Source organism: Cyphomyrmex costatus, unplaced genomic scaffold (assembly GCF_001594065.2).
Source record: "Cyphomyrmex costatus isolate MS0001 unplaced genomic scaffold, Ccosl1.0 scaffold70, whole genome shotgun sequence".
Lineage (NCBI taxonomy): Eukaryota > Metazoa > Arthropoda > Insecta > Hymenoptera > Formicidae > Cyphomyrmex > Cyphomyrmex costatus.
The window spans coordinates 442,005-458,082 of NW_017280267.1; the positions used below are offsets into that span (position 1 = coordinate 442,005).

The following is a 16,078-nucleotide window of genomic DNA, read 5'->3' on the forward strand; positions in this document are numbered from 1 at the left end:
TGGCCTCGGCGAAATGTGCGCCGTCGACAAGTAAAAATTTGTTTTTGCGGAATGCTTGTGGAATCGATCGCCGTTTCCTCGTTTACTTCGAGAATGGCTTCGTATTTTCTAAAATTCTCGAAAGTATCGGACAAGAATCGAAAGATTATGCCAAGAAAAACCGAAGTTCTTTTGAATTAGGTATAAATTAACTTTAATCTCTCAGTTTAACTTGTACTTTTTTATTTTTTTTTAATTTCAAGGATTAGAAAAAGATAAAAGTAAATTAAACCGAGATTTAAATTTAATTCACATTTGATAGTAGAAAAACACATATAAATATTGCTTGCCAAAAACCTTCTAAGATACTTTTTAAAATGAAATTTATCTAAGTATGTATCCAAGAGTTTCCTAAGTGAATATTCTTCTTTTTGTAAATTCGCCAGAACTAAGAATCGTATTTTGCAGGTAATTGTTTGAAATTATCATGCAACGGCAACCATTAAGGCGTGATCAGACTAGAGATTGAGATTTAGATTTGATTGGAATTTAACCAATCGGAAGAAAGAAAATCAAACTCAAGTTTAGTATGAACTTTGTTTCGATTGGTTAAATTTCACAATCCAATCTTCTAATCTCTAATCCAATCATGGCCAATTTATAGAAATTTAATGTTAGTGCTGGACAATTGTTCATTTATTTTGAGTATTAAAAGTATTATTAATAGCATTCTTAATACTGAAAATAAGTGGCCAGGATTAGTATTAAATTTCTACAGGGGGAATTTGCGATGATTATTGAAAGAATTGAAGCTTCTATTGTACAGAAGCTTTTGAATTTATTATAAGAAAAACTGAAAATTCGACTGTGTAGCAGCTGTTGAATTTAATCTAACTTTAATTATCATTACTATTGAACGACAGTAGGATAGATTGAAAGATCGAGCGATGTCAGAAGCGCAACTCGTCATCTTCTTTTTTCTCACGTACGTACCTATTATCAACGCGATAATACGCATTAACGTATGTGTATTAGCAACGCAGCTTTTTGCAAGTTGAGTGTCACTGTGATAAGAGAAAGCCATTACACTGTTTAGAACGTTGCGTGGTTTGATCTGTGCTCGTTTGTGACTGAGAAAGAAAGTATGTATGATATATCTTTATAGAAGAATGAATGTTCAATCAAAAATGACTAAATCCCGAAATTTGAAAGAACTCTATTCTATGTGTCCAGAGTGTGAGATATCGAAAAAAAAAAAACGCGCGATATTGTCCGCGAAATTGGAGAACACGTCTCCAAAGTGCACTCTTGAAAGGAGAACAATTCTTCGATGAGAGTGACTTAATCAGCGAAGCAATCATGACCTCCAAGACCATCACCGTCAGGCGTAAACACACTGTACATTATTTGGCGAAATGCGCGTACAGAAACGTTACACCATGCGTATACATACGCGCACGTAACTTGTACATAGTTCTTATCTCTCACGCGAAAGAAAAAGAGATAGAAGTATAAAGAGAAAAAATAACTCGAAGCTGCCGAATTCAAACGTTGTAAGGACCACGTATGAGGACCCATCCCTATCTGTTTCAGAACATTAATAAGATTCTAATGCCCGTTTCTATCAATATATATACTACGCACAAGAAAATCAGGAGATCACTTTAAAACCTGCAAGTTGTGTCGATATTTAAGAAACTGTATGTCCGTTTCCAGAGATCGCAGGACCAGTTTTCTGAGTGCATTTTAAAGGACGAAACTACTTTGAAACAGAGTTAATATGATATTTTCCGTTCCATTGATTGGTCTTTTTTGCGAAGAGCAGAAGCAGGTCGTATTAAAATTCTGAAAATTTCACGACTTTTCAACTTTTCACAGGCAAAGCACGAGTAAGTTGAAAAATGTTATTACATACATTTTAAAGTCTTTTTGAGAATTTTTTTCTGAAGAACGATCCTTTCACCCTTTAAAACGCACTCAGAAAAATTGACCTGCGATCTCGGGAAGTGGAGACACAGTTTTTTAAATATCGACAAAATTTTCAGGTTTTAAAGTGACTCCCTAATTGTTGTGCGTAGAGTAGATTAACCTTAATCTTAGTTCAACTTACTCTTCATCTTTGCCTATAGTTCTAAAAATTAGAACGAGATAAAACCAAATTAAATCGAGATTAAAGTTAATCTACATTAATGGGCAATTTTTAGAATTTTCACGGACTGTATCGATTAAATTTTTCTTCCTTTTCTTTTTCTGAAACAGTTGGAGACGCAGATACATTTTCTTCCTGATACGTTTTCTCACGACGACGTCGATAGACACGCATACTCCAGATATTTAAGTATACATATAGCTGTAAACATAGCACTTCTGATATTCATTGGCTTACCATCCTTGATCATCCTCTGTATCACGTTGATCATATCTTGTATCTCTTTGACGTGAAAATCATTGTCGGTATCTGGTGGCATTCCGAAATCTGATTATTAACTGTCAAGGAGAAATCTATTCGATAAAATCAATTCTGATATCGTAACGCTGACAGACAAAACAACTCATCTGAGCTTTCGACAAGTCTCGTAAGAAAGACGAAGCTTGAAGATTGTGTTAACTCAAATTTAATCGTACGAAAAATTTTTACTTTCAAGCGTATCTCACGTGTCTCTTTTTTTGATCGTCAAACTACATGTGAGCATTATTTCAATACGATTGTAAAATTTACAGTGAAGGAAAAAAATTAGTATTGGTCTGTTCTTTTCAGTTGAACTTCTTGCAACGTTATCTTTTCTGTTGTTCTCTCTACGTTGGAGAAAAATGGAGGAAAGATGGACGCTACGAGAAGTTTATTTAAAAAAAATTAAATAATCGAATATAGTTGTTAAACGAGCTCAAGATGTTACGTTCCTTTAAAGGACATATTAGAAAGCGTATAACGAAAACGCAATCTGGAAGGATAAGAGCTTTCAAACTATCTAAGAATATAAGAAACAATATATTATACTTAATATAATTAATATATTTCGTATCTTTTATATACGGTTTTCATTTTCATGCGAACTCTTCGATTACAAATGACATTAGTGCCACTTCGCATATGACCTTAGCGATTAAACAGACCTTACATAACGATAATAAAAGAGAAAAAAAGTATATAGTAATTTTATGTATATACAATTATATACATATATATATATATATATAATACATATTATATAAGATAGATTTTCACGTATTCGACTGGGATAAATTTTCTCATGAGTACAATGCGAATTAAAGACTTCGAGCATGTAACGTAGGCTTGAATGTATAGAAGAACGACCGGATTAGTAAACAATATGATTTAATAAACGAATGTTACCTACTCCGTGACGTAGTTTAGAAGCTACAAATGAACGAACGCTATCACAATGACCAGGTGCATTCAGAGAGAAAGAAATTATTACAATCACTATAAATATTTACTTATAATGTAAATATTTCAATTACTATAAAATATATGGACTATATTGTAGTTAATTATATTTTCGGTGCGCGCGCACGATACATGCAAGCCAAATATACATTTTTTTGTATATGAATACGATTATTAACTTTATAATAACAATAGCTATAAAAATGAAGCATAGATACAACTACAATTATTTTACTCCATGGAATGACAAATATCAAACGATCTTTTCTCTCAATACGATATCCATATACACGGATCACGCAGAGACTACTACGAAGACTATCGAGCATCTAAACTTGAAAACTAAGATTGTCGAGGAAATGAGCAACGAAACATAATAATATATATAAATAAATACATATATACACGTGACGTTTACTCGTTACTCTGGCCCGTTACCCATATCTTCATCGGAGGACTGACCTTTAAACCGCGTACCGATAAGACGGCATCGCCTCGTGAAGGCTTTCTCAAGTCATCTGGTCGTTACTGATCGTAAAGTGCGACTTTCCTTTTTCCTCACACACAATCTTTTCCTCGACCGCGATATGAACGATCCCAAAATGTGCCGTGTCATTGAAGCGAGTGACAAAAGGAAAAACGTAGGAATTAAGGCCATATTCCGGCAACTTTGACAAAGAGGGAAGAGTATTTCGCATGCGCAGATTCCTAAATGAATCGTTGATTCTTCCACTTGGAAGATGTTAATTCTGCTACGCACTTTTGCCTAGAAATGACGATAAGATATTGGATTAGACTTCTAACTCGATATTGAAAAGTGAAATCGAGTGAGATGCAGTACATCTCAGAAATCGTGTAACTTTTTACATTTCTGACTTTTAAAAGGAGCCTTATTCGCTCACCATTATTATCACAGATTATGATGTCAAAATCGAGAAAATACAATAAATATTCTTTCAAAAATATAAACTCTTGTTTTTCTTTCACGTTAATTAATAAATGACCATAACATATTGGAAATAAATAACCAAAAATAAGATAAGTTATATATATATATATTTACAGCTATTACAAAATTATATGGAAATAAATACAATTTTTCCTCAAAACAAGAAGATAATATTTCGGATAATATTTTATAGGTACATCTATACTGATTGCAAATATTGTTTTATGTATCAAAAAATACATATTTCTATTCAGATAAAATTTGTAATAATTTTTACTGTGCGTTTGCTTACTGAACGTTTTCTAATGTCACAATCTGAGATAATAATAATGAGTGAAGAGGAACCTAAACTATGGAATACAAGAGAAATATCAATGAATATTACATGTCCGTTTAATAATATAGTCCTTATCAGCGTTCCTCGGCAGCATACTAAGTGACACTTACGAAATTCTAACCGAGAAAGAAATAGTAGAAAAAAATGTCAATAGTTTCGTTAAACTATAGCATCAGTTAGACAGAGACGACAAAAAATATGTAGTACCTGATAATATGTATATTACAAATTTATAAATTTCAAGGGGATATTTTTTGAAGAATTTGAAATTAACTTTTCGTCGTTTAAATAATATTTATATATATGGATATAACATTAATGCATGCAAAAGACTCCAGGACAAATTCCCGTCTAAATCTTCCTGAATGTGCAAACGTCGCATCTGCGATATGCATATGTGCGTGCGTGTGTGTTATGTGAACAGAATGTCCAAGAAAACCAAAGTCCGGCTAATCTCGAACGCGGCTCGCATTGAACAGGTGAACAGTGAACCGATCGATATGCATACATGTATAATCGTACACATATGTCACAGACGACGCAGGTGGTCTTGTTTTATTAGTGCCAGGTAGATATGGCACGACGCATGCTGGATATAAAAGGAGAACTGGTACCTATGTGCAACTGATGTGAATCGGAATCGAAATTAGACGAACGCGTTTCGTTTCGAGAATCTGTTATTTCTGCGCTTTCTTGATGCAGGAAATATCAACTTTGACATTTGAATTTCCATTAAAGTCATAACAAAGAATTCGTATAAACAAATGAGCAAATTAACAATAGTAGTGTTTATTATCATATCGATTGTTTGCTATACAACAACACGACTCAAAAGACAAAGTTTTCCAGAATTTGATTGGTCTGAATCATTAAATTTTGTAATATTAATTTTGAAGTACAACTTGGTGTAATAATTGATTGTAGAAGAATAAAAAAATATATTTTTTACCTTTTTTCTTTATGTTTCCGTTCTTTTGTTCTAAGCAACTAAAAATGACAATTTTGTAATTATATCGCTGTTGTACCAAACGAGCGATATATTCGATACAGGTATAAATGAAATAAATTTCATTCCCATCAATAAAATACGAAAGAGAGCAATACCTTATCGCACGTTACTTTCAAATAAAAATGACTGATTAATTTAATTACGTAGATAAGTATCTGTAGAGTTGAGAAACTTTCCCGTGTCAAAATTTGAAGTGCGTACAACGACAGATAACGGAATCTTATTTTTCAAACGACTCTCCAACTGCAATTAACGTCCAGCAGATGTTTCAACATGCTACACATCGGTCTAAATACATCGAACGAAAACGTACCTGTCCTCGACTTTAATTCCGAGCAGTATATGCGTTGAGCCTAAGAAGAGTAATCTCGTAACTCTGACGGACGATGCTGCGGATCAATTTTCTCTCCCTTCGCTTGACTCTTTTTCTAATTGAATTTACGACAATTCAGACAATTTGTGAGATCGAACGAAGAGAATTCGTCACAATCACGCTCGAGATTCATATGGATGGCGACGGCGACGACACGATATATGCGCTCGTACTCCGTAGGATCGTAGAGACTACTTGCTACTGTCGTAATCGGAGAGCACATCAAGTGCCTCGGGTTGGACTTCCGTCGCGCCGTCTGACGGCCACGCGTCGCGTAGGTCCCCGACGTGGAAACCCGCAAGCAACATGGATACATGGGTGAATTTCTTCGTCGGAACGTGATCGTGTCGGTGTTGCGCGGCTCAAGTTCGAAGACGAGACTGCAATACCATTCTGCGGCAAGCACCGTTACCGATACACCATCGATGAGGACGTGTGTGCATGCACTGGCATTAGCATATAATATCGTGCGAGATTTTTTAACTAGCTTAGCACACTTAAAAATACACACTATTCCAAGTAGAATATCATTCGGCCATTTTATTAGTCCAAAATTTCCCGTAATGAAAACATAGAAGATTTATAATCGAGAAGTGATAGAAAATAAAAAGTACTCTTTTCAGGATCAATTGTATTATTCTCCGAGAAAAGCAATGGATTAAAGAACCCTTACAGAAATTCAATACTGGTCAATTCAATATTACTTTTAGAATTTAATATTGAAAGGTAGTAATTAATTACTTATTTATTAAAAACACTGAACATTTGATATTCAAAATAAGTCATTAATTATCATCCAGTATTACATTTCTATAAAGGAAATCATAGCAACTATTAAACAGTCAATAAACTATCCTATCAATTTCTATATTTGGTATACCCTTCGAAATCGAAGAGAAAATTTATATTTGAAAAATTTTGATGAAATATTTGTTTTATACATATACTGAACAAATGCTGTTGGCTTAACTGGTCGTATGCAGTGTGGCACTGATGTCAAAAATAACGTTACATCGAAAACGGAAAAAAAGACGCTACAAATATTTTGTAAATGTTTATATGTGTAAAAAGATACGAAATAAATAACGTACGCAACGAGGTCAACTTGGCAACTGATGACAGTTTTTACATAAGCGTGAAAGGATACATTGCAACATTTCTTGTACTCCAAGGGTCGATAACTCCCCGTGAGATGAATAGCATTCTACAAAGTCCTTTCGGAGATCGTGGAAGTAGTTATAATGTTCCGGTAACTCGATATCTTTATTGCAAGCCTCCGGATGCAGACATTGCCTCACCGACGCCTGACCGTCCACAACAAATCGCGGCTTGATACCGGAAGTTACTCCAGGCATCGAGCTCCACCAGATCTCAAACTTGAAACAAAAATAAGACATTAATGTATGCGCGTTACATTACTTTTTATCATTATTATATTAATTCTTTGATGATATCATCCCGAAGAGAATACGTGAAAGAAAAATTAGCAACTGTATTATCGATACTCCCGCAATAAAAGGTACAAGTTGAATTCAAATACTTTACTTCCAAAAAAAAAATGACACGAAAGAAAATGATAAAATAAAAAGACGTAGTTTTTAAGGTCTAGCAGATGACAAAATATCATAGCAAAATCATAATATTATAATTAATTCATTTTAAAATTCGTAATTCTCTTTCCTCTCTTTTCAACAATTTTTTAGTTTTTTAATAATTTTTTATATATCTTTAATAATATCTTGCGCCTGGAGGGCGTTTTAACACAAAACAAATGTCTACATGCACATATACTATACGTATCTATATATATATTTTTCCTAACTCTTAAGAGATTATCTTTTTTTACCTGAATACTCAAAAATGCATAGATATCTTTATCTCTTAATAGATAAATGATTAAAAAACAATGAGTAAACTTCTCTCCTATTGATATTAAACGAAGCATTTCTTAGAACGGTCAATGTGAATACACATTTTAGGAATATTCCACACAACATATTGGCATCTGAAAAAAGATGTTTATGTTGAGTCCATTATATGACTCCGATCATCCCAATCTGAAATGGACATGCAATGAGCGTTCTTTGGGTGATCAACTTAAATGCAAGTAGGACAAATATAATAATTTGAGTAAGGTTAGCCGACTCTTACCCAATATTGTCTCAAGGCAATGATTGAAATGTAAATTGTTTTTATTTTATCTATTAAATTATATTTTTATTTTTTATTATATCTAAATGACTACATTATTGCGCGCGTTGGTTATACCGTAAATAGGCAATAAGTAGCACATTTATCAGTTGAAGAAATGATGTTGTACATAAAACAAGAGACTCATGCTCTAGAGGTTCTATAGGTTTGAATCTCATTAACAATAAGATATAAGTGTATTTTTCAAAATCAATTTAAATACCAAATTTAAAATAAAATTATATATATACAAATATCTTGTGTGAGAAACACAAATTTAGTAAAAAAAAATAATAAAATTTTGTCTCCAAAATAATAGGCGTCCAAGGGGCGACAAATGAGCAGTAAGGAGTTTTTACAATATCGTTTATTCAGATACGATGAACGCTATAAAGTCACGCTATCCTTTTCTTAATTTTTATAGCTGTGAAGAAAAAGATAACGTGACCTTAGCGTTAATCGTATTTGGATAAAACGGTATTGCAAAAGCTCTCTATTGTTCCATTGGATGCCCTCGGATATCCGTAAAACTTAATTAGGATATGTGTGAAATTGACCATCCGTAGAGTTCACCCAATGAGCCGTCCATGTGTCGTATGATTAAAACCTTTAACAGTCAAGCTGTATCTTAAGTGCCTAAATTGCTTTAAATGATTCGATGTGAATTTATATACTACCTACGCATTTAAATTTCGCGCCGAATCATTTAAGTACTTGAGATTCAGCTTTGACCGTTTGGTCTTTGACAAGACCTTCCCAAAAATGTGTATTCTCTCCTATTGACTTTCTCTGAATCTTAACAAATCGATACGGATCACTTTTAATAGACAATATTTTACAAATGTGATTTTTAAAATAAAATTCTCAATAAGTATTTTTTAAGACTTCTTCCACTACGGTCGATGTGAAACACACCTTTTCGATAGCTTGCTGCAGAGAAATTCCGTACTCCCGGAGGTTTCGTTCGGTCAAGGCTGGCGCGTGTGCCAGCGCGGCCTCGCTAATGATCCCGCTACTTCCGGCAATCGCTGGGTTGTCGCTGCCAGTCCCGGGCGTGCAATTCTCCTCCATTACCATCGGTCGCACGATGTATTGCTGCCTGCCCAGCACCTGCAAGGAAAGCGTACCCAAGCCGTGAAGAGCGAGACCCGTAAAACTTGGTGAACTGTTGCTATGCGAAGCATAGCGTATCAATTAAGGCGAATAAAGACTTTCGTATCTAATTTATTTCGTATCTAAATGTAGACGGAGAATGTTGCACCGTTGCGTATCAAAGTTATTTGATACCCAATGATATCTAGGAGGAGCGTATGCCATACATTTTGATGTCATCATGACGTCAACAAAATAATTATTTAAAGTCGAAAATTTTTCGATCAATTATCATTTATTTTAATGTCGAAAAATTATATTATCCTGAGTCTATTATTCCGCTCGGATGTACAAAAAAAACACACTGTATCATTAATTGAATTGACATATTATACAATGACAATACGATACGCGGATACACAAGTCTATATTCGTCTTCATATCTTGTGTGCGAGAAAAGATGAAACTTTAATTTTATTAGGTACACGCTTGCGTACCTAATATCGTACTTATCGAAGCGAGCTATGGAGTACAAAGCAGAACAAAAAAAACAGATACAAATACGAACAGCACGTTTCCCTCATTGTTTATTCGCGCTCAAAGTTAAAACATTCGTCCTGCGAAAGTAATGTTATGAAAAATATGCGTGTGTATTTCAAAAGAAAAACAAACGAAACGCACGAATTGTATACTATACGTCACAATATTGCACGTACAATTTTTACGCGGTAGCATTTAGTCTCATCTGTCTTAATATATTCATGAGAGAAAATCGTAGTAAAAACGAAGGAGACCACATCTCTTATGAAATGGCATCTCGCGTTCTTATTTCGAAGCGCAGCTCCGGCTCTTGCCTGTTCCACTTCCATTTGTGTAACTCGATAAAAATCTCGATCACATGTTCCTCTTATCACCACGTGTTTATTACTTTTTTAGACGTGTTTATTACTTAATTAAGCCAAGAGAGAGCGAGAGAAAGAGAGAGAAAGAGATAGAGGACATCATTTATTGAGTGCTCTGACAGTTCTATGGGATAAATTCACCTACAAGGCGATGCTATAATAATAGCCGAAGTTAATTGATGTCAATAGTATAGACTTTTTTAATTCCATAGTAAAAATATCGATAATACGACATCTTTAATTAATTTCTTACATTACATTGTTCTATCTGACTTAAATGCATACATTACTGAAGTCTCCGTTAAGCGCATACGTATACGCGTAATTTACAAATTAATATATTGATTTTTATCAATCTTTTTTTAAGTTTTCAAAATCTTAATTCTATAAACTTAGTATTTTTCGTAATGTACGTAATTCGATGAGTGGCGCTATTATGTCATTTTGTCAATACGAGCTATGATAACTTTTGTATTAAGGAAACGTGTATGCACGTCAGGCCTATGAGTTAAAAAATATAAGTTTTTAACTTTTTTCTGATTTTAGTATAAAGTCAATTGCCTCACTGACTATTTTAATGCGTGTGTAAAAGAATTTTTTATTCCGTTCAGTCAATTCGGAGATTTTTATACAGTTGTAATATATCAATAATAATTTCATCACTCCAGCACCTGTTTAAGCATTAAAACATAATAGTACGAAATTAAGACTTAGAAATAAAAAATATCGGTAGAGGAGACTGTGGAACTTATATAAAGGACATATGTTACGCTTTGGAATACCTACACTTATTTTTTTAACAATAACGAAATTTGTAGTGTTGACTGTTGTTCAGTTATATTATTTTTCACTTGAAGTAACTAAACAATTTCGTTATTATTAAAAAAAAATCATTATGTCCCAAAATACAGTAGATATATCTATCCTTAGCACTACAATCTTCAATACACAAATTTTTGGAAGAAAATAAAATGAACGATAAATCTTTCGGAAAGAATTGTAGCTGAATCAATCTTGATCGGTACTCACTCTATTAGATAATTAAAAAACTGCCCCCTACATAATAATAAATCTAGTACATAAAACAGTAAATAAAAAAAAATAGTATTTAAAAAATTTTAATTTTTATAGTAGTATATAAACTCACACGCAATTATAAAGAAGCACCAAGATCCAACTTGACCGTTATGGCCCGTTTTCATTGGTTTATATCTTTATAACATAAAATAAGAGATGTACACACGCGAATAACATTCGAAAACTAAGGAATCATCAGTCTGATCCAGTCATCATCAAAGGTTAAATATATACGATTCGGTACAAATAAAAATCCTGGCGATTACATAAAGAGACACGTTTGTCTTGTTATTGCCGCATGTTCATTGCTTTTCCGCTGTTTATCGAAAGACATGTTGTTAAAGAACTCCGGAGTAAAGCCTATTTCACCATACGTATTACGAGATTGAAAATTGCTAATTGGAGATTAGAATTCAGCCAATGAAAAAGAGATAAACTAAAATTAAAATTAATTCAGCTAATCTAAGTACGAAACGAATTATAGTGACAAAATTATGTGACTGTCGAATTCGCGATCTTCAATATGTGTATGTGTGACACGAGCTTAATCGATTCTTTTCGATCGAGACATACAAAACCGAACGATCGGCAGCGCGCGGTCAAGGTCACGAGCACCTTGCACCTTGAACTTGACCCACGCGTTTCCTTGTACATCGATAATGTATCGCGATTAGCGACATTAACGCCTAGAAGCAGTAGGAGCGCCTGCGACAAGAGCAGTGCGCTTCCGCCAACTGTGCAACGATTGCATATCGGAAGGGGCAGCTAGTTAGAATAAGCGCATCTGACAACTTGGAGTAATAATCGCGGACAGAGTTCTAAGTCAGTTCAGAATCTGTCAGAATCTTGCATGTAAAAAAACGGAACAATAGAGAATCGTAAATCGCTTAAACTATTCAGACTTCTTATTCTTCAGCTAATAACGAGAAAATAAATCGTGAAATTGAACATGAGAGAGGAAATATTGCGAAACAATATCTTCAGCGATTCTCAAAGTTTGTTAATTACATCGCGAAATTTTACAGCCTATATTTATGAAGGTAAATTTAAGAAAATTTATATTCATTTTTATCATTCCCAAATTTAATGGTCTAGCGCAATAATCGACAGTTAAACTGATTTTATATCTTAAAAATTGATCAACATTTAATTTCACATTTTATACATTATTTCGTAAAAAATTTTGAGATCTAATGGATCTTCGTTTATGTTTGTGTAACTCGATGAAACATCGGCAAAACCATTTTTAAAAATTTTTTTTATTACTGATCTGAGAAAAGTACAGATTTCAAGCTTTAAAATGCTTTTTTTAAAATCTCGATACGCGGTTATTTTTGACGAAGTTATTCTACCTCAAAATTTGCCTATTTTTGCAGGATAGAACAGATGATGCTTTAATTTGTTAAGCAGTGTATATACATATGTGTATATATATATAGTCAAAGTATAGTTGCATTAATTATATTTTCGCCATTGTTATATGTTTTTCTTTAAGTAGCAATATGGTAAAGTATTATAGTTTTGAAAACGACGCGACGCCGCGTTTTGACACGGTCTAAAATAGGCTTTATGTAAAAGCACTTAATTAATGAAGCAAAGTACGAAAGCCCCTCGACTCTGCTAAGTCCGCACATCTTTTGTGCAAGTACACATATATACAAACAATAATATAATACACATGTCACCATGTCTTCGATGATTATCATGTGTGTGCGCCAATATACAGAATTACCGTCTTAGAATTACCGTTGCTACTAATATTAAGTAATAACGACGCTGATACCTCGGAAGCATTTACGAAGAAGTGATTTTTCAAAACGCGAAATCTATTTCCGCGACAACTCATAAGAGACGCACAATATTATTATCGCAGACTTTTGTGCTTAAAACAAATAAACAATCATGAATTATAAGGCTATAAAGAGTCGAAAGCAGTTGACAATGCGAAAAATTATTTTAATCTTACAATTAAGAATACAGTCGAACGTTTCGGTCTGTGATTTAGACCATCTTCAGCGACGCACGTAATAATAAAACAATACTCCATATATTCCAAGTTAGAATGCCAATTGTAAAAACAATTATTGTTGACTGATAAAATATTCCTGTGCACCAATCAGAAGTAAATGCATCGATGATATGTGGAGATGTGTAATAAAATTTAAAAAGTCGGTAATATGTCTGTGAAAAAACCGAAAAAAATCCCTGTTGGTAGACGAAAACATAATTACACAAATTAAATTCATAATTTAATAATACTAGATTGTCTGACTAAAACATATATGTCCGTATTCGTCAGAAGGAAACGATACAATATTTTTTCTCACAGACATATTACCGACTTTTTAAATTTTATTACACATCTTACAATTGTTTTTACAATTGGCATTCTAACTTGGAGTATATGGAGTATTGTTTTATTATTACGTGCGTCGCTGAAGATGGTCTAAATCACAGACCGAAACGTTCGACTGTATTCTTAATTGTAAGATTAAAATAATATTTCGCATTGTCAACTGCGTTCGACTCTTTATATCCTTATAATTCATGATTGTTTATTTGTTTTGAATAAAAAAAAGAGTCTATAACTAGTTTTTATATTATTTATTAAGACTTTTTCGTGCTTAAGTTGCTTTTTATGTATTTATTTATATATCTTCTTTTACGTCACGCGCGATCGTACCTCAACCTCTATCAATTATTTTTTTATATTCTTATAAATATCACGTTGCGAAGAAACTTCAAAGTAAAAACATCTAATTTATTGTATTTTTTTAAAAAGACGGTAATAAGAATCAAAGGGAAACAAACAAAATATTAAAATTATTATACAAATAATTATTTTTAAAATAAAGCAATTTTTTTATTTACTTTGGTCAGATGTAAAACGTTCATTTGTGGGAGTGCTTTATACTCACAGCCAAGACTGTATACGTGTAAATATATAAAAGAGAGCACGGTATATAGTGTCGCTGCACTTGACTTAGCGCAGAGACACTACGTATCTCCAGATATATATATAAAGGAAAAGAGGAGAAAAAGTATATTGAGCAATCAGTTGTATTTTATATTGCAATAAAAGATATGCAAAATTTTAGAAAGAGCACCGTTATAAGTTTATGTAATTTAAAAAAAATTACAATCATTTTAACTGATTTTGTAGTTATAATTTTTAATTAAGATTAATATGGACCGAAACTAATTCATGTATAACTTCCTATTTATTCTTTCATTATCCATGAAAGTATGAAAATCTATAGGCAAGCGAGTGCAGTCGAGTATAATTTGACTATTTAAACGCTTTAAATCGCTTTTAATCTAATCTAATCCTAATTTTATTCAACGAGATACAAGTATTAGAATATTTATAGCTCTATTCGTGCTGTGTTCACGGCGACGTACGTCCGTGTAAGAAATATAATAGGCAGGTTCTTTGACGAGTGGGGTTAACGGATCAAGGTGCTTCTGCCAGGAGGGAGGCACGATTCAACGTCATATGCCATGAGCACGGATCAAACGTCTTCGAAGGATGCCGCTACGTGTGTCGATGAAAAGTCTTGGCGCAACACATACGAAAGAGAAGAATCTTCACTAGACATTACGTAAATATAAGTCGCTCCTTTCGACCGGCCTTCGTCGCACAGGCGATCGTATGCTTTTTGTAAACGCGACAGGAATAACTTACCAAAAACGGAACTATAACCGCTTTCTCGAAAGTTCACTAGCAAAGAAAAGAGGGAAACTGCGAATATTTTTCGGAATTCCGAAAAACGCATGTCGAAATGCAGGAGCGCGAGTGGAAAAATATGCGAGAAGTTTTTTTTTTTAGATAAACCATTAATTTGAGAATTATGGTTGTTCTTTTATTTAAATATGCGTTTTATAATATAATATTTTATGTGTCTTTGGACGCAACTGTTCCTTAGGTACAACCATCCTTTGTAGGGACGGTTTATGCAATACGAAAAGCAATTGTTAAAAACGTAACGAAAGAGAAGGATTAAGATATTATTTCAAAAGCTATAAATTTTTATTTAAATTACATAAATATCTATTATTTAAACAATATTGAACAATTGAAATAAAAATGGTAAAAGTTCTAAAAATTAAAATTAAAAAAAAAGCGTCAATTGTATGTATTATACGTACAACTGCGCAGTCCTCTACGCACCAGTGTATTTTCTCTCCAATTATAATAATAATTGTAAGATAATTTTTCATTCATCTCAATATGAAACTCGCTGTCTGTTTCACATCTCTCTCGAGAGAAAAATTGATTAAGGAAGAACGACGTTAATACAAATAACGATACGTAAATGTGTTAAAAAACGAATTCAATTTTATATCGGATGTCGTTCGATGTATAAAAAGACGAAGCCTTGCGAAGAACGGAAGTTCAATGAACGCGAAAGAGTATTATCTATACCGCACTAATACTATTATCAGTGTATATAGTGAGAATAACGCAGAAAGCCCACGGTATTACGCGCCGTGTGGAGAAAACAAAATAGAAAATAGAAAAAAAAAAGAAAAGGAGATCAGAAGAGAAATCGCGACGAAGGAGAGTGGAGGCGACGTATGTGTTCTCTCGTTGCTTTTTGTCGACGGGATGTTGCAACCGTATAAAACCACCGCGCCGCGTGCGCGGTTGTGCACAAGGTCGAATCAAACGTAGACACGCAATGTTCTTATAAATTGTAAGTGCGTCGGTCGAACTGTGACGTCGCAAGATCGTGGTGGTGGGGGAGGGGGGGGGGGGGG

At 33.5% G+C, this 16,078-nt stretch overlaps 1 protein-coding gene across 1 annotated transcript in view; it reads right to left on the minus strand.

Moving 5' to 3' along the window:
* LOC108780383 (RNA-binding protein fusilli) overlaps positions 1-16,078 on the minus strand; it is a 34,176-nt gene that overhangs the window by 6,277 nt on the left and 11,821 nt on the right. Inside the window, exons 2-4 of the mRNA XM_018548065.1 lie at positions 9,162-9,356; positions 7,204-7,432; positions 2,366-2,455 (exon numbers count right to left, since the gene is read on the minus strand). Of these exons, the coding sequence (XP_018403567.1) occupies positions 2,366-2,455; positions 7,204-7,432; positions 9,162-9,356 (514 nt within the window). The remainder of the gene's footprint in view (positions 1-2,365; positions 2,456-7,203; positions 7,433-9,161; positions 9,357-16,078) is intronic.